General features: G+C 37.9%; 1 protein-coding gene across 1 annotated transcript in view; it reads left to right on the top strand.

Moving 5' to 3' along the window:
- Positions 1-523: 523 nt before the first annotated feature.
- Hcrtr2 (hypocretin receptor 2) overlaps positions 524-23,308 on the top strand; it is a 92,909-nt gene continuing 70,124 nt past the window's right edge. The window contains exon 1 of the mRNA XM_057768483.1: positions 524-746. Coding sequence (XP_057624466.1) covers positions 524-746 — 223 coding nt within the window. The remainder of the gene's footprint in view (positions 747-23,308) is intronic.

The following is a 23,308-nucleotide window of genomic DNA, read 5'->3' as shown; positions in this document are numbered from 1 at the left end:
GTCCACAGGCTTACGCATGCCAGTGCACATTATGAAAACTGCAGGGAAAACAGGGAGAAAGAGATAGGAAAAAGGACGTTTGATCCACAAAGAAACAGGTTAAGATAATTGCTGTCGCCCTCCCACTCCCTCTTTCTTTTCTTCTTATTCAGCTTCATCTGTCTGTCCCTCAGACCTGGAGGAGGCTATGGGCTGCAAACTCACTGCTGGAATGAAGAGTGATTGAGTTGGAGCTGAGGTCAAGGTAAATCTCTGCTCCCAGTCATTGCTGCAGCCTCCCCTTCCCTTTCCCTAGCTCCTCAGCAGCTTCTCCGGGTGCAAATCCCCTGCAAAGACACGGAAGCGGCCGCCGAAGTTGCCGGGCGCAGGGCTCCGGAGGCATTGGCTCAGGAACTTTTCACGTCATTCCCGGCTCCGGAGCCCCTAGTCGCGGCGGCGCAGCCTTTCCCACCGCGGATCCCCGGTGCTCATGGGGCAGGCGAAGACAAGCTTGCAGCACTGAGCCAAACAGGACCAGTCCGTGATGTCCAGCACCAAATTGGAGGATTCCCTCCCTCGTCGCAACTGGTCATCCGCTCCGGAGCTGAATGAAACTCAAGAGCCGTTTTTAAACCCTACGGACTATGACGACGAGGAATTCCTGCGGTACCTGTGGAGGGAATACCTACACCCTAAAGAATATGAGTGGGTCCTGATAGCAGGGTACATCATCGTATTCGTTGTGGCTCTCATCGGGAACGTCCTGGGTGAGTCTGGTCGCGGGCAACGCTCCAGAAGGGCTGTCACCTCTCCTCCGCCCAGGCTGCAAGGCTGGGAGACCCCTCCCTTCTCCTGGGGTGCAAACAAAGAGGTCGCTGCTCTTGGGTGAGGTTTCTAATAATTTTGGGGGGTTAAGTTTTCTGATTTTACAAAGTAGGGACGATCTCTAGAATGATTATTGTGTTTGTCTGCAGAGAAAAGAGGGAAACTGTTTCTGTTTGAGAACCTAGCTTACAAGCGCAAGGAGAGGGACAAGGACCTCCAGGTGGATTTGCTGAGTGTAGGGGAATCTGTAATGCTTTTGTGCAGACTGGGTGGGTTTCCTGGGGAGGGCTTGCATCCGGAAAAACTGATGAAGTCACAAGGCCTTTTTGAGCTCGGTACCATGCCCTTTAGCAAGGAGGTTTAGGCTCGGGTCAAGAAGTGGTAATGAAGGGGCAGAGTGGAGGCAGAGGCAGGCAGAGGAGTGCGCTCAATCACAGAAGCCAGAAGCGGAATTAAACAGAAACCGTGCCTGGAGCAGCAGGAGGAAGGAGGAGCATCCAAGAAAAGTGCTCCGGAGCTCGTCCTCACCACCCATTCAAGCATTTATTCATTCATTCATTCATTGATCTATCAACTGATACTTATTTCCCCCCAATGAGTGGTTGTTACCAGTTTCAGAAAGATATTTGTACCAACTGATTCCTTTTTCTTACAATGAGACTACGCTTAATATCAGTCTGTCTTGGTCTTTGTAAACACAGGTTTCCTTGCTCGCTCGTTACTGCTCTTCCAACCACAATTTCTGAGGGGTAAAGTGAGGAGTAAGGAAACTATGGGAGCTGTGACGGTGGATTCATGAGGACAGGAAGGGGGGATCGCTTTTAAGAAAAGGCGCTTCCTTCGGGAGGAAGCTACGACTTAAATTGTGAATGGAAGGAGTATGTACCTTGATGAATGGAGAGCAGAAGGCTTTTCAAATGCAGAGGGCAGTGTGGAGGAAGGCTGTTGAAAATGACCAGAGGAGGCAGGCAGCCTGGAGACGGTGCTGTCTCCCCAATAAGAAGGGGGAGTGCTGAGTGACATGAAATGGGCTGGGAAGTCAAAAACAAAGATTGTGGCCACAAGGAACTCAGCAGGCTGGCAACACTGCCCTGGCTTTACCTTCTCTTCCAGTTCACAGCGTAGATGAGCTGACAGTGTGTGACTAAGAGGGCTCTTTAGAGAGGATGCGAGTCAGGCAACAAGAAATCTCTGAGAACTTTAGCTTGCTTTTTATTATTTTAGGATCTTTTGCATTTTGAATTTTTATTAGGATCAAGAATAAAGACAATATTAGTGTCCAATGGAAGTGCATGAACATGTGAGTAGATGCGATTCAGCCTCTTGTTTTCAGAATACCACTTTCAATGGTTGTGCCTGTTCTGTTCCCACCTAGTCATCCTCAGAGCCACAGCCACAAACAGAGCACTGTGAGCAGGGCAGCAGTTACTGCATGTTCCCATACTTACTGCTAAGTGAATGATAGAAATTGAACATGCATTGAGTATCTACCTTTGCAAGACCACTTGACATACACACTATTGCTTAAATTTTAAAATAAACCACACTAGAAGACATGATGGCTTATTAGAGGACATGATTTAGATTCAGCCCCATTTGTTCTGACCTCAGATCCAGAACTCTCCATTGTAATTCTACTTTAAAGCTAGAAAGCAGGTGGAGAATAGATTCTCTGTCCTGGGTTGTCTGCAAACAGCTTATGGGATGGGCTTCTCTTCTCCTCTGGATCTATGTGCACTGTCGGTAACGTTCCACTATTAATCACTTCACATGAAACCCTGTCTAAGGAGGGTTATGATTGCTCTTTAAATCAAGAAAAGTAAAATTTTTAAAGGAGGAAAAGCTATAAATCACCACCATTTTCCTTCCCCAATTTTATCTCAGGCTTAATCTTTGTGATAAACATGTTCTTCTTTGATGTATTCCAGTTTGCTTTGCATAGACTCTCTGATGCAGCCTTCATGGCCCTATTGCATAGTTCAGTCATATGCATATTTGCTGGTCGTGGGAAGAGTAATATGTCTGCACTGAGGCTACTCCATAATGTCAATGAAGACAGTACTATCCACAGCCTCATGTCCTTGAACACCCAGTTCCATTCAGCTTAGAAGGAAGATTTACCCATTCTCGTCTCTAGATAGTGACAGCTATTTCCCTGAGGACTGGATTACATCTGAATAACACTGAAGTCTTCTCTGGGTGAACAGAGCTCATGCTCTACTCACATATGCCCTGAAAGTTGGCGAGGTTAGGGTTTGACATTTAAACAAATGAGTACCGTCATTACTTACAGACTTCTTGATCTTTGATGTCACTGTCGGCTCTGCAAAATGGATTAGAACAAGAATTACCCTTATGCTTCATGGTATGAATAACTCTACCTGGAGTGTCAGGAGACGGGACACTACAAATGTAAGATAAAGGGATGCCATGAGTCTGAGGGAGACATGACACAGTCCAGGAAGCAGATGTAATTACTGACCCTCAGGTCCATATGACATGTGCACTTTCATGTAACTGATTATGTGGAAAATATCAACCTTGTTGAACTTACAAATGCAATGCCATTAGCTAGAAGTCCTTTCTCTGACAATGTCCTTTTGAAAAGTGATGCAGCAGAATATTGTCTAAGCATAATAGCCTAGTCTTCATCACTCAGCCTCTTCTTTTTCCTCCTGACAATCTCTCACCATCATTATGTCCCCACTTCATTATAAGGATGCTCCTTGCAGAGATAGAAAGCAGTTTCCTGGAAACAAATGACAAAGTCATTCACAAAAAGGTACAATTACTGTAAATGGGAGTTGATGAATGTTTGTGTTCCAGCAGAAAGCCATATGCATATCTAATTATGGAACTTTAAGTCCTAGGAAGCAGTAGGTGGGAAGGTTCTATATCTTATAACCAAGTCCACTCACCTACTTATTTAACTGTTATATCTTGAGCAATATTGTATTTATAAAATTGATGTGTGTAAGAAGGAAAATACTTTGGAACACTAAAATAAGCAAATTAGATGTAGTCTTTAGCCCTTATTCCTTGAGAAGAAACTGGAGGGAAAGATGTTTCTATTCATTCAAATGCTAAATGCCCATGAGAACATTCAGTTCTCTGCCTCTCTTCCTCCATGTTCAATGACATTGTTTCACCTGGGCAATTTCAAACATCGCTATCATTACCTCAGTCTGGAAAAAAGAAACCATCCAGACAATAGACATTCACCTAGGTATGCTTCTTGCCGCTTGTGTGTCCGCTATCAAGTTCTGAATTCTCCAACTCTAATTACAAACTGAAGTTGATAAGAGTTGCTTTTTAAAAGTCATATCACAAATAATATATACCTTCTCCTGATATAAAAAAGAGCACGCAAACACCTTTTTTTGAAGTATTAAATGCGTATTAATGTCATTTTGTTGTTGCTGTTGTTATTGTTCCAGCATTTCCACTAGCGAAGTGCTCCCTGTTAAGGTTTGTAACCGTCTTCTGCTGCCATAGGCTGTCTTGACTATGTAGCTCTTTCAGGCCTCTGGTCTTACCCTATTCCTCAACAGAGTATTTTTCTAAAAGAAATGGATAAAACAGAGTTGGCCACATTACTCTCCCTTTCCTATCAGATCCATATACCCATCCCTTTGGTATTGTCTGCTTAACACTGCCTTTCTGTCTCTCATGCAAGTCTTTCCTAATTTTTTCCTCACAGATTATACTTGCTTGCAGTATGTCTTATTTGTTTGTTTGTTTATTGTAGTTTATGTCAGTCATTTGGTCTATCAATAATGTTCTAAATATGAGTCAATAAGGTTAAAGCACATTGTCACTTAAGGATTTAACCAATAAGAGTTAAGGAAAATTTTATTCATGAGAGAGTAGGCATATATGTAGCTGCTTTCTAGAGTTAACTTTATATCCTAGAAGTGGTACTGGTAAAACCACAACTCTATTCCCAGCCTCCTTTGCACTTAGATTGATACAATGTGATATTATTAGATGACACCCAATACATTATATTTTAATCAAAGAATCAGGGTATTGTTTTCCCCACTTCACCTTTGTCCTACCATGGAAACCTTAAGGTATGCACTTTCCTGAAAAATCAAAAGTAACAAGATAAAGCCCAAAATAAATAAATAAATAAATAAATAAATAAATAAATAAATAAATAAATAAAAGAAATCTATAAGAATGTTTAATCTGAAAATCAAACACAATGTCTCAGGTTTCTATTTTTTTCCTCCTGATTTTAGTAAAGAAAACATAACGAATGTAGTCAAAGAATTTTCATTATCCAAGATCTTAGTTACGTTTAAAATTTTTCCATGCTAACATTCAAGCTCACTGAATTCTCACTAGGCTCTTCACATTCAAAATCACGTGCGCTGATGCTCTATCTCTAATGAAAGAGTAAACCTCTGTTGTTTGAGTCAACATTCCGGAGTTCCTCATTCTGCAAGGGGTCCTATCTTTGATAAGTAATGACTCACTGGGATGGGTCCATCAGTAACATGTGACATGTGTGATTGGTGTGTTTATCTCCCAATCCTTTTCTTACTGTAAAGAAAAATGAAGACCATTTATTGAATACTATGAGCCAAGCTCCATGTGCTAGGCTCCATTCACATATGTTTCAATGCCACTTTGTGATAAATTAAAATGCAAAATCAAAAAATGTTTAACAAATGAGGAAAATATTTTAACCAATCTGAAAGTTCAGTTACACAGAAAGTGGCAGCTCTAAGTCTCAAATATGGATTTGTCAGAACCAGCGCTTCATGTCCCAGTACTTCACATGTCCTTTGTATTATCTAAGCTTGACGGGAGTTGCACTGGTGAAGGAAGAGAGCAGACAGTGCCCTGGTGTCCTCCAGAGAGCGTGCAGTACTGTGCTAGCATGCTGTCACGTTGTTTCCCTGACAGATGACACTTCTTCAGCTCCGAGGATGAGCTCATTTGATAAGCCAATCAAGGTCAGGATGGGGTTACATTACAAGGTAACATAGGTACTGCCAAAAATGCTTTTGCCTGTTCTGGGGAGCTGACTCACTGGGGTAAAATGTTAAATAAGTGTGGCTAAGGATTTTTATGTTTTTGAAAGTATTATTGTTAGACATAACATAAGACAAAAAAACAAGCCACTTAAAAACTGATGTATACCAGAGACCCTTCTCCTTTTTCTTTGTTTCCAAACACAGTCATATATTTAAAATATTAATATTTTATTAAACAGTTCTTAGCTGTTACTAATTTGACCATGGAGATTTGATAGATATTTTAATTTGCTTTAAATTCTTATCATTAGATCTCTTGCCTCATAAAAATCTAGCTCCTCAAATTAAGTGTCTGATTTATTTCTTGTTTTCATTTAGATATCACTATGAATAAGCCTTTGCTAATAATTTGCTCTCAATAGTAAATGCCCCTAAACCATGTTCAATATGTATAGAGTATTTATTCTTAGAAAATCTTGCTATACTTTTGTATTTGTTGCTCATCAGAGCACCTTTCTGATGTAGGTTGTATTTAATTTAAAAAGTTAACGTTCTTGTAAGTCACTGTGAAAGAAAGGCATAGCACATAGAAATATCCTGCAGGTGTTTGCTCAGAGTGAGAACAACTGCCCATTTCCCATCATTCCAGAGGGCAAGATCAGGAGCACAATGACCTTTTCCCAGTCTTCTGCTAAACCATCTTTGATTCCTGAATTTGTCCTATGGTGGGATCAATTTACATATAATGAAATCAATAACTTGTTAAAGTAAGATGCCGATTTCAATGTTTTACTTTGAGGTAAGAAGTAACTACAAGTCTTTGAAAGACCAAAGTCTTTCTAGCCATCCGTCTTTTTCTGTGGGCGGATTAACATGAAGATTTTTTTGTCTTAGTTATTTTTTTATTGCTAAGGCAAAAACACTGTAACCAAGGAAGCTTAAAGAAGAAAGAGTTTATCTAGAAACAGTTTCAGAAAGTGAGGCCCTGACCCCCCTCACAGTGAGAAACATGGCAGCAGGCAAGCAAGCAGCAAGCATGGCCCTGGAGCAGCGACTCAGAGCTTATATCCTGATCCACAAGCATGAGACAGAGAGAGAGAGAAGGGGGGGAAGAGAGGGAGGGAGGGAGGGAGGGAGGGAGGGAGGGAGGGAGGGAGGGAGGGAGAGAGAGAGAGCGCACTAATATGGATGTCCTGAGGAAAAGAAACCTCCAACTCCACCCCAAAGAATACACTTTCACCAATAAGGCAGCAACTCCTAATCCTTCCTAAACAGTTCCACCAATCAGGGACCAAGCATTCAAATATATGAACCTCCGGAGGTGGTTTTCATTTAAGCTAGTTACAAATGCAATTGGTCTGAATGACAAGTATCTGCTATAGTAGCAAATAAACTGTATTTTCATTCACTAGGCACCACATAAATTTATTATTTCTTTTTTAGATTTTTAAAACTTTTTATGTGTGTGTGTGTGTGTGCTTTTGTGGGTTTCTGTGCATCATGATGTATGGGCAGTTACTCTCAGAGGCCAGAAGGTGATATTAAATCCTCTGGGGCTGAAGTACTAGGCTTATGAGACGCATCATATAATGCCAGGAACTAAATCCCAGTCCTCTGCCAGAACAAAATGTCGTCCTAACCATGGAGCCATTTCTTCAGCCCTGTGTCTGTTATGCCAGTTAGAAAGTCTGTTTCATCCAATGACTCATGATCCAAGCATCTACTCTTTGTGTGCCAACTCCACACCAGGCATCTAAGGTAACCAGCTACAAGGATAACTCCTAATATCCCTACTTCCTGGTATTCATACCTTGTCCCCTGTAAACTAACATCATCTTTCTTTGGGTCTGGGTGACAACAGCATCCAGAAAATGAGAGTATTCTGCTTCCAAGATTATGTTTCAAAAGATGAGAAACTTTAGCTAGGATGCATATTTTCTTTCTTGCTCGTATTTTCTTCTGAAGCAAGCCTATGTGGGGTGTGATTAAACCCTCCATCCACAAGACAAAGAGAAGATGAAGACTGCCTACAACTTCTGCTACCAGATGACTGCTGGAAATTGAACTCAGGACCTCTGGAAGAGTAGCCAGTACTCTTAACTGCTGAGGCATCTCTCTAGGCCCCTGGAATGAGCATTAATGACGGATTCAGAAGCAGAGTTGTCCATCCAAGCTCTATACCAATATTTGGCCTCTCTGAAATTTGGGATATTCTTTGGTTATTTTAAGCAGTCAGGTTTTCAGGTAAGTTGATACGCATATAGTAGTTTCCATGGTATATGACAGGAGTAAGTTAGGAATAATAATAATAATAAAGAAACAGATTATTTAACCAAAATACGATTTGACAAACTATGCTCATGATTGTTGAGCCTTACTTAATAACATCACATTGTATCAGTCTAATCTATAATGACTGTATAACATCACATTGCAAAAAGGCTGGGAGATGTGTATCTCTGACACAGGAAAGGTATGAGACTAAATAGTACTTTAATTTGCATAAAGTCAGATAAGCGAAATGAGAGAAATTCAGCACTCGGTGGAATACCAATAGAGTTAGCTGAAAATATTGAGAGATTTTATGCCAATCACTGTACTAGGACTGAGGGTACAAAGAAGAAATCCAAGGGGCATGCACCCCAGTTGAAGAGACAGACAAGCAAACAGTCTCAATATAAAGTGGCAAGAGCCCTCGTGGGAGAGTGCACATGAAGAAATAGAAACCTTTGAGAGGATTGATGAGCACCTTTCATGATTAGGTAGAGATACAGGAAGAGAAGACACGTAAACTGAATTTCAGTGAGTGAATTCAAGTTGCTCAAGTAAAAAAGATTGGGGAAGGATATTCTAACTGGAGAAAATAGCATAAGATCAAAGAAACACGAAGTAACACGGACTGCAAAGAGAATGGTAACAACTGGCAACTGCTGAGTAAGCACAGGTCAGGAGAGAATGGAGAGAAGTCTGGGTTGTGATGAGGCATGGACCAAAACAACCTGAGCATCGTGCCTAAGGCCCAGGAGTTTTAATGACCATTTCTCTCTAGGTTGGCAGCATTGTATACTTCACATTTCTGAAAGCAAGAATAGTTTAAACATTTTTATTGTTCTCGATTCACAAAGAAAACAAAGCAATGATTAAAATGGTACCATCCTAGGTAGTGTTCAAGGAAGATCTTTTGTTCATCCCGTTAGCCCAGAACTGAAACAATCACACAGAAACTATATTATTTAAATAACTGTTTGACCCAGTAGCTCTAGTTTATTTATTGACTAGCTCTTGCATATTAAGTTAGCTCATTTCCATTAATCTGTGCATCACCACGAAGTCATAGCCTATCAGCAAAATTTCAGTGCATCTATCTCTGGCAGCGGCTCCATGGCTTCTCTCTGACTCTGCCTTCTTTCCCCCAGCATTCAGTTTAGTTCCCTCCCCGCTTTGTCTACCTCTGTTCTGCCATACTCCACTATAGGCTCAAAGCAGTTCATTATTTATTGATTGTATTCACAGTATACAGAGGGGAATCCCACATCAAGGTAGGTATGATGACTCAGGGGTAAAAGGACCTGCTCCCAAACCTGAACACTTGAGTTTAATCTCTGGACCTCATGCAGTAAGAAAGAAATGACTCCCACTTGTTGTCTGCTGATTTCTATGTACACATGATGGCAAATTCACAGCCACATTCAAATACACATCAACATGCTTAAAAAAATAGACATGATGTTGTTATACAATTGTCATATTCTTCTCTAGATTTTTAATGTATTGAATTTCCCAAACTCAAGAGGATATTTTTAATTATTACCAGTGTGAATGAACTAGCCTTTAAGAAAGTAGAAACCTAAAACTTGGAAGTAAGACTGACCCTATTGCTGAAAACTCCATACACACGAGTCCAGGAGCATGGAGAAATCAAGCTGCTGCTGTCTTGGCAGTTTATTCGTCCTGGAAAGCTTTCATAGTGATGACATGTGTAATTCCTGCTACTAGAAATAAAAATAAGCAATCTTATCCACCTGAGTGTTCTGATTATGAAGTCCCATTCCTGACTAAGGAGCTATTGGTAATTTATAGCAATAGGGAAAGAGTTCAAAAGTTTTCTTTAAAAGTGTAGGCTCTGACCCCTTTGCTCATCTTATTACTCCTTCTTCTCTTGGACTGGTCTCAGGTAGCTCAGCCCAGTACTATACTATAGATCTTTGTATCTTCTTCCATCAGTTGCTGGATAAAGGTTCTATGGTGATAATTAAAGTAGATGTTATCATTTATTAACAGGTAGTGGGGGACCAGTCCCACAAGGCCTCGGCTGGTCCCTTGGCAAGCGGGAAACTGTGGTGGATGACAGACAGATAGGTATAGGTTTATTTAGTGGGTAATAGAGGAGGAAGGGAAGGGGAGGAGGGGGGAGAGGGAGAAAGATATATATATCAAATAATTGTCAAAATTACTAAAGTGATGATTAACAAATACTGTTTAATACATCTCTACCCAGCAGTACAAGTCTTCCAGAATTGCTCAGGGACTTATATCAGGAAACTACCTTGCTCCTCCAGGAAACTTTTAACTGAAATAGTTTAGGTTTTTCCCCCTAGGAAAGTACACCAAGATCTTCCTAAATAATATTCTACATCTCTGCAGTATCTGAGGCTACATAATGTACCAAATCTTCACTTTAACTATCTTTGTTTCAAAGTAATCCCTAGTTGCCTTTATGAATTTACAGATACACTTGAGTTCCCTGTTCCAAAAGCAACATGAGAGCTGAAAGTGAATGTCACTATGACTCTAACTTCTGTCAGGCAGGCACATTCTTACCTGAGTACAAGGAGTTTCAAGCATGCCAAAAGAGGCTTAACGTTGGGAACTCTTTGTTAGGCACCTATGTCACAATTAAATTATACTAACTGTTAACTTTTGCTGTGGAGAAGAGAGAGAGAGAGAGAGAGAGAGAGAGAGAGAAGCAAAGGCTCGGCAGCGGGGCGGGGGGGGGGCGAATAAATCAGCCACGGAGCACTCAGCTCAATATCCAGGGTTCTAATTTCAAGCTCTGGTGTCACTAAAATGGAGAAAAAGGAAAAGAAAGAAGAAAAAGAAAAAAATCATACTTCTAGTGAATTATAAGACCAACACTGATAATTTCTGGATGGTTCCAAAAAATTAATTTAATGAGAATAAGAGAAACAAGAATATCACTCTGACTAGCTCTGGTTTTTAATTTCTAGAAACTTCAACTAAATTATAAATATACCCCCAAGGTGCAATTTTGTCCTGAGAGGGGTAATGTCACTAAGTTTAGTAGATATCAAACAATCAGGACAACCTTCTCAGCAATGTTTATTATTACCAGTGAACTGTAGTATAATTTATAGAATTAGATTAGGGGGATATTATCTTGCCCTCATTATATAATTCTTTAACAGAGTGTTTGTAATAGTCCAACTTAGTCCTACAGTCACAAGTATGACAGAGTTATTATCACCCTTCTCTAGGTGGCAACATTCAGTATTAGAGAGTCCCTGCTCTGTTAGTTTTCTAAATAATGTCTTTTTCCTAAACAGTGACTAAATTCTGCATTCTGTTCTCTATTTTTATTTTTGGTATACCTATGTTAACTCTATACAAGCTGAAAATATCTGTGGATTTTAAAGAACACTCAACTGTTAATGTGTATTTCCTCGTAGTATTAACTGAAAGGGTCTTGGATTCCACAATCACCATGGGATCAGTGATCTATTATTGACTATCTGTTCATAGATGCAATAGGGATGAAAAGGGAAAGGCAAAAGGAGGGGTACCTCTTGGTAAAAGGACTTCTTAAACAGTGACTTTAAGTGCCAGGTGTCATTGACAACAATGGAACCCTCTAAGGCTTATTGGTTTCAAGTCATAAGAGCGCATCTTTATCACCCAAGTAGAACCAAAAACAGCAGCACTTTATAGAAGACTCAGTCTCATGTAGACGTGAGAGGCAAACAGAAAAACACAATGTCTTGCAACAACACGGAGATTTTCTAGGATTATTTAATTTAGAACTATTTCCTTTTCTTATTTCATTCAGCAAATATTTATTGAACACCCACACATGCAATCTCTTTTATTACATTTTGTAGAGGAAATAGAAAATTAATGAGACATAATCCTTACCTACAAGGAATTTCTAATTGTATGTTTGAGTCTAAGCCATAAATAACAGACTATAGTGTGACAGATATGGAGGAGGGAAATGTAAGGTCGGAGTATACAGCAGATCTGATTTGGGGCAGACCCTTCATTCAAAAGGAAATATATGATGTTCAATTTGTTGACAAGTGAGTATAATTTTGAAAAGCACAAAAGCATTCCACTGAAGCTGATAAAGTAGTAAATATATCATAGCTTGAAAAATGCACAATAATTGTAGATAAACTTTGCCAAAAAGTCATTCCCAAATCTCAATAAAGCCTTGGTTTTCATATGCTTTCTGATGAATTTAGCATACTACTTCTTTTGACTTTTTGAATTGCTTCCTTTATTTTTATGGGTCTTTATTTTGTGTCTCTTGTCTGTAGCATTGGCTAACGATAGATTGAAAGAACAAAACTTTTGTCATTTTATTATGTGACAAAATAGACTTCAAACCAAAACTAGGCATAAGAGATAAGGAAGGACACTACAGACTCATCAAGGAAAAATCCATCAAGAGACTATTGCAATCCTAAAAATTCCCTGGAGTTGTTTTTAAATGACTTTGTTGTCACATGTGAGAGTGTTTTGGAGGAAGATCAATTTGAGGCACGGTAAGAAAGAAGATATGAAACAGAAACACACTCAGGATTAGTCAGGACAATGACGATTACTAAAGTCCACACAGCTGATGGTCAGAAATAAAATGAAGCAAATACAAAAGATACTATGGAGCTGGAAGTTGGCAGCTCATCAGGTATGAGGAAGTGAAGGAACTAAAAAAAGCACCTGATAGTTAATAGAAGATTTTAGCCAAAGAAAGCATGGTGCTGTCTTACTTTATCTTTTCATTAAGTAGACAGAAAATCTGCAGAGAAAATAGGATGTGGTGGGTAGAAGAAGAAGAAATTTAGCAACAAGAGTTGGAGTCGCCACTGCTAGAGGAATGCCAACATGGTGTCATCCAGCTTCAAATGACTTTTACTCTCCACATGTAATGAACAGTACATTCGAGTTCTATTTTCTTTTACTGTGATTGTACAGTGTATGTATTTTATTTCACACATATATATTTCTTACATAAGATGAAATTAAAAATACATAAAGTAGATAAATGTGTTTGCTTATTTTTTAAAATTATTCTTGAAATAGCATAAGAAAGTGATAGGATTCTTGTGGTTTTCTTTCTTGTTTTTCAATAACATACACTCATCAACAATTTCCTGCATGTACTCAATGTATTCTGATTCTATATACCACCTATATTCTCTTATTTCTTCTAAGACTCTCCATCTTCTCCTTCTTACAAGTCTACATTCTTCATTATTTTGCTTTGGTTTGGTTACCTACTTAGGTGAATCAAGGCTATCACATGTGCATGTGTGTGGGTCTATGCACTGGATCATGGGGCTCACCAATGACTACGCCACTGAGGACAATGATGGTCTTCTATGTATCCATCAACAGTCAACAGTTCTCCAGAGAGGAACATGGTCCAATAATCCCTTCCACTATCCATGACTAAATATTGAAAGGCAGAGAACCACAGCTGCCGTGAGTTAATAATCACTGCATCTGCCATACCAAGAAGATAGGGCTTTATATCCTATCTTCCAATCATCTGGTTCTTATGTTCTTCCTGTTTCCTCTTTTGTGATGTTCACTGATCCCTGGCAGGATGATATTGGTGTTCCATTTAGAGCTGAATACTCAACAGTGACTTGTTCTCAGTTCACTGAGCTGCCAAGTGTAGTAGGAGGCCGCTTGTTTATTCCCAGCAGTTTAGACCCGAAATAATCACACAGAAACTATATTATTTAAATCACTGGTTGGTCAATCAGATTATGTATAGTTTTGGCTTACTCTTATATCTTAAATTAACCCATTTCTATTAGTTTATATTTTATCATGCGGCTCGTGGCCTGTCGGCAAGGTTCCAACAAGCAACTTGCATCTTTCCCCTCTGGCAGCTCCACGGCATCTTGCCAACTCTGCTTACTCTCTGTATATATCTTTTTTTAGCCTGGCTATATTTTGTTAAGCCATTGGCTGAAAGCAGGTTTTTTTATTCATTAACCAATACAAGCAACACATATACAGAAGGGCTTCCCATATCAGCCAAGAGTCTTTGCATTTACAGACACTGTTGTAAAATGGAGCTTTTTTGATCACGGATGAAAACAACACTTATCTAAGGGTGTAAATATAAATATTTAGAGGGCAGTGTAACACATGTCTGTTTTGCAAGACAATAGTCATAAGTTATCCCTATAGTTTATGACCTCCCCAGTCATGATTATTTGAATTCTATCTCAAGAAACAGGTCTCGAATCCAAACAGGGAGAGTTTGGGTAAGCCAATAACAACTGTGCCACTGTTGTTTCAATGGGGACAGCTTACCTGGTAGGTCCATTCTGTAACACTCTAGATGAGTACTATTGCTCATGACTTTTCTCCCTCAGCTGTCATGTAATTTTCATGACAATGTTCATGTTATGTCATGTAATGTTCCCAGCTAGCAGATATGAAGCTTCCAGATCAGTTCCAGCTAGACCCCTAGTGTGGTCTTTGTGTGGTGTCTTCACCAGTAAGGTCTTATCATCTAGTTCAGGTGAGCAACCAAGACCAGTGTCAATAGCCTATGCCGTTTTGAGGTTTATAGGGCCTATCTGACCACCAACTCATACAGAGGTAACTTAAACCTCACACTGGGATGTTCATCTGATCATCTGTGGCTTTGAAATTAAAATTATCCACCCAAGCAGGACACCAGCTTTCAATTTACAGATGATTTTTTAAACTATCTTTCTTTCATCTCTGGGTTTTACTTACACCTCATACTCACTCCTGTCCTTTATCTATCCCCTGACCTTCCCTGTTTAAACCCTACAATCTCCAACTTCCTTCAACTCTACATTCATTTTGTTTTTTGTTTTTTGTTTTTTTTTTTTTTTTTTTTTTTTTTTTTTTTTTTTTGGTTTTTCGAGACAGGGTTTCTTCTGTGGTTTTGGAGCCTGTCCTGGAACTAGCTCTTGTAGACCAGGCTGGTCTCGAACTCACAGAGATCCGCCTGCCTCTGCCACCACCGCCCGGCTTCTACATTCATTTTGAATGTGTTGTAATATTCCCATTTTGTTTGGTTGATTCTTCTCCATACCCACTTCTCTTCTCTGTTTTCCTTCAGCTGCTCCTCCTGCTTATGCACTCTTACCCGCAGTATTTCCCTTGACAGTTTCATTTCACATGTGTTCTATCACCGTGAACTCCCACGCTTATTCCTGTGATGGGTAGTAGTAACTGTCACTCAACACATAGAAGGCACACCTGTGAGAAACTATCTAAGTGAAGATTAGCCTCTGAGAAAGTCTATGAGGATTGTATTAATATGTTAACTATGTGGGAAGACCCACATTAAGTGTGGGCAGAAGGATCTTCTGGGTGAGGATCCTGGACTGCAGGAAATGGAGAAGGCAAACTGAGTGTTAGCATGCATGCATTAATTCAGTTTGCCCTGCTCCTGAATGTGAATGAAATGTGATCAGCTCTCCCAAACTTCTGCTTCTTGTTTTCCCTGTTACGATGAAGGATAACCCAGAACTGACAGCCAAGAAATTTTTTCTCCCATGTGTTGCTTTTGTCAGGATATTTTAACAGCAACAGGAATTAAAGCAAGTTTCTTGCTGATTTCATGATCTATAACTATACTCACTCCCTCAAATGCATTTATTATATTTTCCAGTTCCATTTATTTTTGTCAAGTATTTGTTCTAATAAGGCTGAATAAAACTCCACCACACCACATACCACATTTTTACTGCCCTTTCTTCTATTGGTTGCAGTTTCTTACTACTACAAATAGAGAACAATTTTTAAAAAACAAGTGTAAGTATCTCTGATACAATGTAGGATCTATTGATATATGCTCAGGGTAGCATAACTGGGTTATATTATTTTTAGAGAAACATCACCACTAATTCTTGTTGTGGCTGCATCAGTTTACACTCCCATCAGCAGTAAATGAGGGTCCCTCATTCTCTACATTCTCACTAGGGGCTATTTTCTTGGTGACAGGAATTCTGACTGGGAAGAAATAGACTCTCAAAGTATTTGCATTATTCTCGTGGCTAAGGATGTTGAATGCTTTTCAAAATATTGCCACCAAGTGTATCTTCTATTAAGAGCTGTATATTCAGGTCATTGGCCCATTTATTGATTGGCAGGGTTTGATGAGTTTAAATTTTTCAGTTCTTTATATATCTGCTCTCTTTTGGGAACATGCGATAAATATTTTCTCCCCATCTGTCTGCTGTGCTTTTGCTCTGATGGTATTTTCCTCCGCTGTGCAGGGGATATTAAATTAAATTGGATCCTATTTGTTAATTCTTGAGGAGATTCCTGTATTATCCCTGTTATGAAACTTTTGGTTTTTGTTTAGTTTGTTTTTTTTTTTTTTTACCTATTCCTATATCTTGAAGTGCTTCCCTAGCAAGTTTTCCTCTAGCTATTTCAAGTTTTAAATTAACATCTTTGATCTACTTTGAATTATTATTGTGCAGAGTGAGAAAAACATATCTAATTAAATTCTTTTGCAGGGGATTCTCTGATTTGAACAGCACCATTTTTTGAGTAACCTGTTTTTTCCAGTGCATACTTTTAACATGATTGCAAAAATCAGTTGGTCACAGCTATCTTGGATTACCACTGGGTCCTCTATTGTATTCCACTGGTCTATGTATCTATTTATTCACTGGAATAAATGACTGTCTTTGTCACTATGGGTTACTGTATAGTTTGAGGTCAGCTACATCTCTATCAATGTTCTTCCCGTTAAGAATTCCTTTGGCAATATATTGTCTTTTGTGTTGATACATGGATGTTATGATTTTTTTCTAGTTTTGTGAAGTCATTTGAATTTTGAATGAATCTTATTGAATCTGTAAATTACCTTTGAAGTAAAGCAGTTTCCACACTATTAATCCTATTAACCCAGCCAAAAGGAATGTCTTTCTACCACTTATTTTGTTTTCTTTTTCCAGTGTCTCAAAGTGTCTTATTGTATAGGCCTTTCATGTCTTTGGATAGGGTTATTTCTGAGTATTTTTAAAAATACTATAGGGAGTAAATTTTTTTCCATAATTTTTTCCTCAGCAAGTTTTGTTACTAATCCTTGTGTGGTGGTTACAAAAAGTGATTTTGAGATTCAAAAAAAATAGCATAATTTGTAGGGTCTTTTTAAATATAGAATCATGTTATCTACTGTTGATAGAGGCCACTTATTCGTTCCTGGCTGCCCAGACCCAAAGTAATCACACAGATACTGTATTACTTGCAATATTGTTTGGCCAAAAGCTTAAGCATATTTCTGGATAACTCTTATATCTTAACCCATTTCTATTAATCTGTGTATTGCCACATGGCTATGGCTTACCAGCAAGGTTTTGGCATGCCTGTCCCCAGCCTAGCTCTATTCTGCCCTTTCACAGTTAAGGTAGATTCTTTATTCATTAACCAATAAAACCAACACATATACAGAAGGAATTCCCACACCAATCTACAAATACAGGTAGCTTGATTTCTTACTTTTTTATTTTTATCTTTTTTATATTTAATAACATTTTGTTATAGCTATCACTTTGAGCATTAGATTTAGTAAAAGTGAACATAATAGAGTATTCTTGTCTCATGCCAGATTTTAGAGAAGTCGATTTTCTCTACATAGTATAATTTAGGCTATAGGTTTATAATAAATAGTCTGAATTGTTACTATATAGTCCAGGATTCTCCAGAACTTTTTATCATGAGAACACATTGAATATTGCCCATATCTTTTTTATATCTATTGAGATAGTTACTTACTTTCTGTCTTAAGTCTATTGATATGCTGTATTTCATTTATTGACTTTCACATGTTGAAATTACTGTGCCCCTGATGTACAAATAACTTGATTATGACATATGATCTCCTTGTTGCACCCTTCAATACCATTTACAAGTATATGATTAAGAATTTTTGTCTTTGTTCATCACAGAAAATGATCTGGCACATAACTTTAGTTATATACTGTTGAAAATTATCGGGTTCTTTTAGGTTTTCTAGCTTTCTGAAATATAAGTTATCAGCCTATTCCCTAATGATTTGGAATTCATTGGAGTCATTGAAATGAATTAACTTTCATCCCCTAATGTATTGCTTTGGTGCCTCTCATTTCCTTTTGTTTTATTTAACAATTTTTTGTCGGGGGCTGGAGAGATGGCTCAATGGTTAAGAGCACTGACTGCTCTTCCAAAGGTCATGAGTTCAGTTCCCAGCAACCACATGATGGCTCACAACCATCTGTAATGAGATCTGGTGGCCTCTTCTGGTGTGTGGGTATACATGGAAGCAGAATGTTGTATACATAATAAATAAATAAATCTTTTAAAAAAATTGGTTTTGTCACTCTTGTTAACCTTTTCAGGGTATCGAGTTTTGATTAAGACTATGTTTTGTTCTTTTAGTGTTTATTTCTTTATCTTTGGTCATAATATTATTTATTATTTCTGTCATCTACCAGGTTTGAGTTTGGCTTCTTCTCTGTTAAGGTATTTATTTATTTAGCGTGTATATTTGTATTTGTATTCATGTGCAAGTACATGGGTGTCATAGGGCCAGTGTGGAAGTTAGAGGAAAACTTGTGTGAGTCAGTTTAGTTTTTCTCCTTCTATCATATGAAATCAAATTCAGGTAGTCATTCTTGGTGATAAGCATCCTTATCTGCTGAGCCCTTCTTGGTTTTCTGGAACCATGAGGTGCATCATTAGGTTATTAAGATTCTCCTAAAAGCTTGTATCTATAAACTTCCCATTAATCCTGCTTTGGTTATATTCCAGAAGCTTTGAAGTTTCCTCTAACATTTTTATTTGGCTCCAAGAATTTTTTTTTTAAAAAAAATCTTTTCTGATTTCTTCAATGACTCACTTTTCATTCAAAAGTTTATAATCAAGCTCCAAGTATTTTAAGCATCTGTTTAGTTACTGAGATTAATTACTCTTGCTGATGATTTCCAGTTTTATCCCATAATGATCCAGTAGAATTTTATATTTATTTCAGTTTGTTTTTAGTATTTGTTAAGGTTTGCTTTGTAGTTTATAATATATTCAATTTTTAAAAAAGATTCACATGGCATGGAGTATATTTATTCTCTTGCTGTGAAGTAGAAGATTTTGTACATACATATTAAATACAGTTGACCTATACTAGATATTAGCTTCTGTTATTCTTCACTGACTTTGATTTTATAAGGTATAACTGGATATGGCAGAGAAATTTGAATTCTACTATTGCATCAAGAACAGTATAATTTATTATTCTTTTATAATTTGTTTTATAAAACTGATAGAAATATTTGATATATGAAGGTTTATAATAATTATACATTCTTTATGATTTTTTTTCTTTTACCAATATGTAAAGGTCGTCTATGTGTCTTCTGATTAGTTTTTGGGTTGAAGTTACTTTATCACAATAGGACACAAAGTTGCCAACATTTTGCCATTTCCAACCTTTGATTCCCAGGTTTGGGATACCTTTCCTACTTATATGCATTTCTTCAGACATTAGAGACTTGGATTTTTGTGGAGTCTGTTTTTGTTTTAAATTTTTCATACGATTTATTTTTGATCATCTTCTTTCCTTTCCACCAACTCATCCCAGATTCCTCCTCCATATTCACCCAACTCCATATTCTTTCTTTCTCAAAATAAAAAGCAAGGACAAAAACACATCCCACAAAGAAAAAGCACACAAAAAAAGCATAAAACAAGAACAGAAATCATGGGGTCAATTTTGTATTGGACAACTATTTCTGTGCATGCTACCTTACCTGGAGTGAAATTGTTATACTATTTGCCACATAAGAAAATCGATTTTTGCTTCCCAAGCAGTTATCAATTGCAAAGAGCTTCTTTGTTAGGAATGGGACAGTCTATCTACTTCCCTACTCCAGGCTAGGCTTTTGTCTGCTTTAAACTTATGTAGGCCTTGGGTATGCTATCAGAATCTCTGTGATTTGTATGTTTATCAGCCCATATTTTTTTGTTTGGAAAGCACTATTCCTTCGAAGTTACCTTTTTACTTCTGGCTTTTACAATCTGTCTGCCTCCTTTTCTAAATAAATCCCTGAGTTTTGAATGAAGGAGTATAATACAAATATCTCATTTATGACTGAGTGCTACAAAGTATCTCACTTTCTGCATTGCCCAGTATTGTGTTTCTGTATTAATTACCAGCTACTTCAAGAAGAAATTTCTCTGATAAATGTTTCAGAGAGTCACTGACCTATGGGTATAACAGTATTCCATTAGTAATGATTTACTACCATGTTCAATTTAGCACAAAAATTCTCAACAAAATGGTTGTGACTCCTTTGGGGGTCAGATATAAGATATCCTGCATATCAGATATTTACATTATGATTCATAACAATAATGAAATTATAGTTATGAAGTAGCAACACAATAATTTTATGTTGGGGTCACCACAACATAAGGAACGGAACTGTATTAAAGGTTTGCCACATGAGGAAGGATTTAGCAGAATAATTGTAGGTAATCCACTAGGTCTCATTACAATCTAGTCTCGTGTCTTGTCCTAATTAACAGTGTAGTGAACAGGTTACATACAGCTAAAACTATACCCCAACAAAAGTGGTTGGTTACTTCTATAACATCTGTGTCACTACTGCAGCAGTAGGTATATCTTACAGGTACTATGCTATTGTATTTCATGGGATTAACAGCTGTGTGAGAACTTTGTTTATTTTTATTTTATGGTAGAGTATACAGCTCCCTGCAGCACTATGAATGCTAGCCAATAGGGATGAAGCTTCCAGTTGAACACCAGCTCAATTTCTCCATGTTTGATGACAGAACTAACTGGTGTCTTCAGAAACAAGGTCTTACCAGAGTCACACTGTGGAGGGTAATCAATATGATTATCAATAATTTGTGATGTTTGATAGAAATCTATGGGACTCCTTTGGTCAATGACTCAAAAAGATGTAACCCGTTTCTGACACTGGGGATTTTATTTGGTACCATATAATATCTAGTTAATGTTCTGTCTCTTCCATTATATGGTAACTATAATTAATTTCCATTTCTATGTGTATTTATTTTAGCATGCTTCTACAGTAGCAATTTTCTGTAAGATTGTCCAAATATCCTTCAGTTTAGTTGTCTCTTTCCATATTCTTTCCTCTACCCTGCCTACTACCTTCTCCTAAATTATAACCCTCCTATTCTAATTTACCCTTCATTCTTTTATAACACTATATTCTATTTCCCTTTCCTTGGAATATCCTGCTTGCCCCCAGTCACTTCATAGCTACCTAGCCTCTGTAGATGTTTTTAATGAAACACACATCCATAAACCTTCAGAGCTAGCATTCACATATAAGAGAAAACATTTTTTTATTTATTAAAGATTTCTGCCTCCTCCCCTCCACTGCCTCCCATTTCCTCCCCCTCCCCCAATCAAGTCCCCCTCCCTCATCAGCCTGAAGAGAAGTCAGGGTTCCCTGCCCTTTTCTCTTGAATTTGTCTTTCTGAGTCTATATTAGTTAGGATGATTTCTCCATCCATTTATCTGAAAATTTCATTTTTCTTAACAATTAAATAACATTTTGTTGTGTAAATGTACCACATTCTTAGTGTCCAGTCATGGAACATCTAGGCTATTTCCAAGTTCTGGCCCTTATGAATAGTGTAGCAATGATCATGGATGAGCAAGTATCTTTGCAGTAAGATGTAGAGTATGTGCCAAAGAATGGCATAGCTGTATTTTATGGTAGATCAATTTTTTAGCTTTTTGAGGAACCTCCATATTGATTTCCATAGTGGCTGTGCCAGTTTGCACTCCCACTAGCAATTAATAAGTGCCCCTTTCCCTGAAACCTCACCAGCATGAGCTGGTTTTATTTGTTTTATTGATCTTGGCCAATCTGACATGGGCAAGAAAAAAATTTCAAAGTAATTTTAATGTTGGATTTTTAAAAATGTTTATCAACTATTTGTGCTTCATTCTTTAAGAACTCTTTGTTTCTGTACCTTACTTTTAGTTGTGTTTAATTTGTTTTCTTGATGTTAAGTGTTTGGAGCCCTTTGTATATTTCAGATATTTGCTCTCAGTCAGATGTTTAATGGGTAAAGACTTCTTCCCATTTTCTAGGCTGCCCCTTTGCTCGAATGATGATGTCCTTTGCTGTACAGAAGCTTTTAGTTTCATGAGATCCCACATATTTATTGCTGGTCTTAATGCCGTAACTTTCAGGGACCTTTTCAGAAAGTCTTTTTCAGTGCCAAGAAGTTTAAGTCTATTCCCCACTTTTTTTTCTATGAAATTTAGGATATATGGTCTTATGTTGAGGTCCTTGATTCATTTGAAATTGGGTTTTCTGTAAGGTGATAGATGTAGATGTATTTTCATTCTTCTACATGGAGCCATCCATTTGACCTGTACTATTTATCGAGAATGTTGTTGTTTCTCCATTGTGTTGTTTTACTTTTTTGGCTTCTTTATCAAAAATTATGTGTTCATCAGGGTGTTGAATTATGTCTAGGATTTCAGTTCTACTTTATCAACCAATGTGCCTGCTTCATAAAAATGACATGCTGGTTTTTTATTGTCATCACTATTTAGTACAATTACATATATGAAATGTGACATCTCCAGAAGTTCTCCTATTAATAAGGATTATTTTACCTATCTTGGGTGTTTTGTGTGTGTGTGTGTGTGTATGTGCGCGTGCGTGCGTGCGTGTTCACTCGCGCGCATTCGCGTGTGTGTTTCCATACAAAGTTTAAAGTATTTTTAAATTTTTGTGAAGAACTATGTTGGAATTTTAAGAAGGAGTGAACTGAACCCATATGTTGTTTTTGGTAAGGTGATTATTTTCACAATATTAATACCACCAATTCATGAACATAGGCAGTCTTTCTGTGTTTCTTCCATTTCTTTCCTGATATGTATCACAGTTTTCATTATACAAGTTTTTCTCTTGCTTGATTAGTGTTATCTCAAGATATGTTTGAGGCAATTGGGAAAAGCATTGTTTCTCTGATTTCTTTCTTGATACATTTGCCATTTCTATAAGGAAAAACAACTTGTTTTGTGTGTTAGAGCAGAGATGCTGAGAATCTCTCAGCAGACTCTTTTAGCACATTCCTGCTGCTGTCTCCAGACAATCAGCCTATAGACTGTTCTTATCAGGAAGCTTCCCCTCAAACCTCATTTTACCATGCTCTTTCTAGAGTTCCAATCTCTTTCTTGATTTGGCAATGACAGTGTTTTTCTTGTTTGTTTCCAACCTCAA

The sequence above is a fragment of the Chionomys nivalis genome, chromosome 4 (genome assembly GCF_950005125.1).
Source record: "Chionomys nivalis chromosome 4, mChiNiv1.1, whole genome shotgun sequence".
Classification (NCBI taxonomy): Eukaryota; Metazoa; Chordata; class Mammalia; order Rodentia; family Cricetidae; genus Chionomys; species Chionomys nivalis.
Note: the sequence above shows the minus strand (reverse complement) of the source record. Positions and strands in the feature narration are given on the sequence as shown.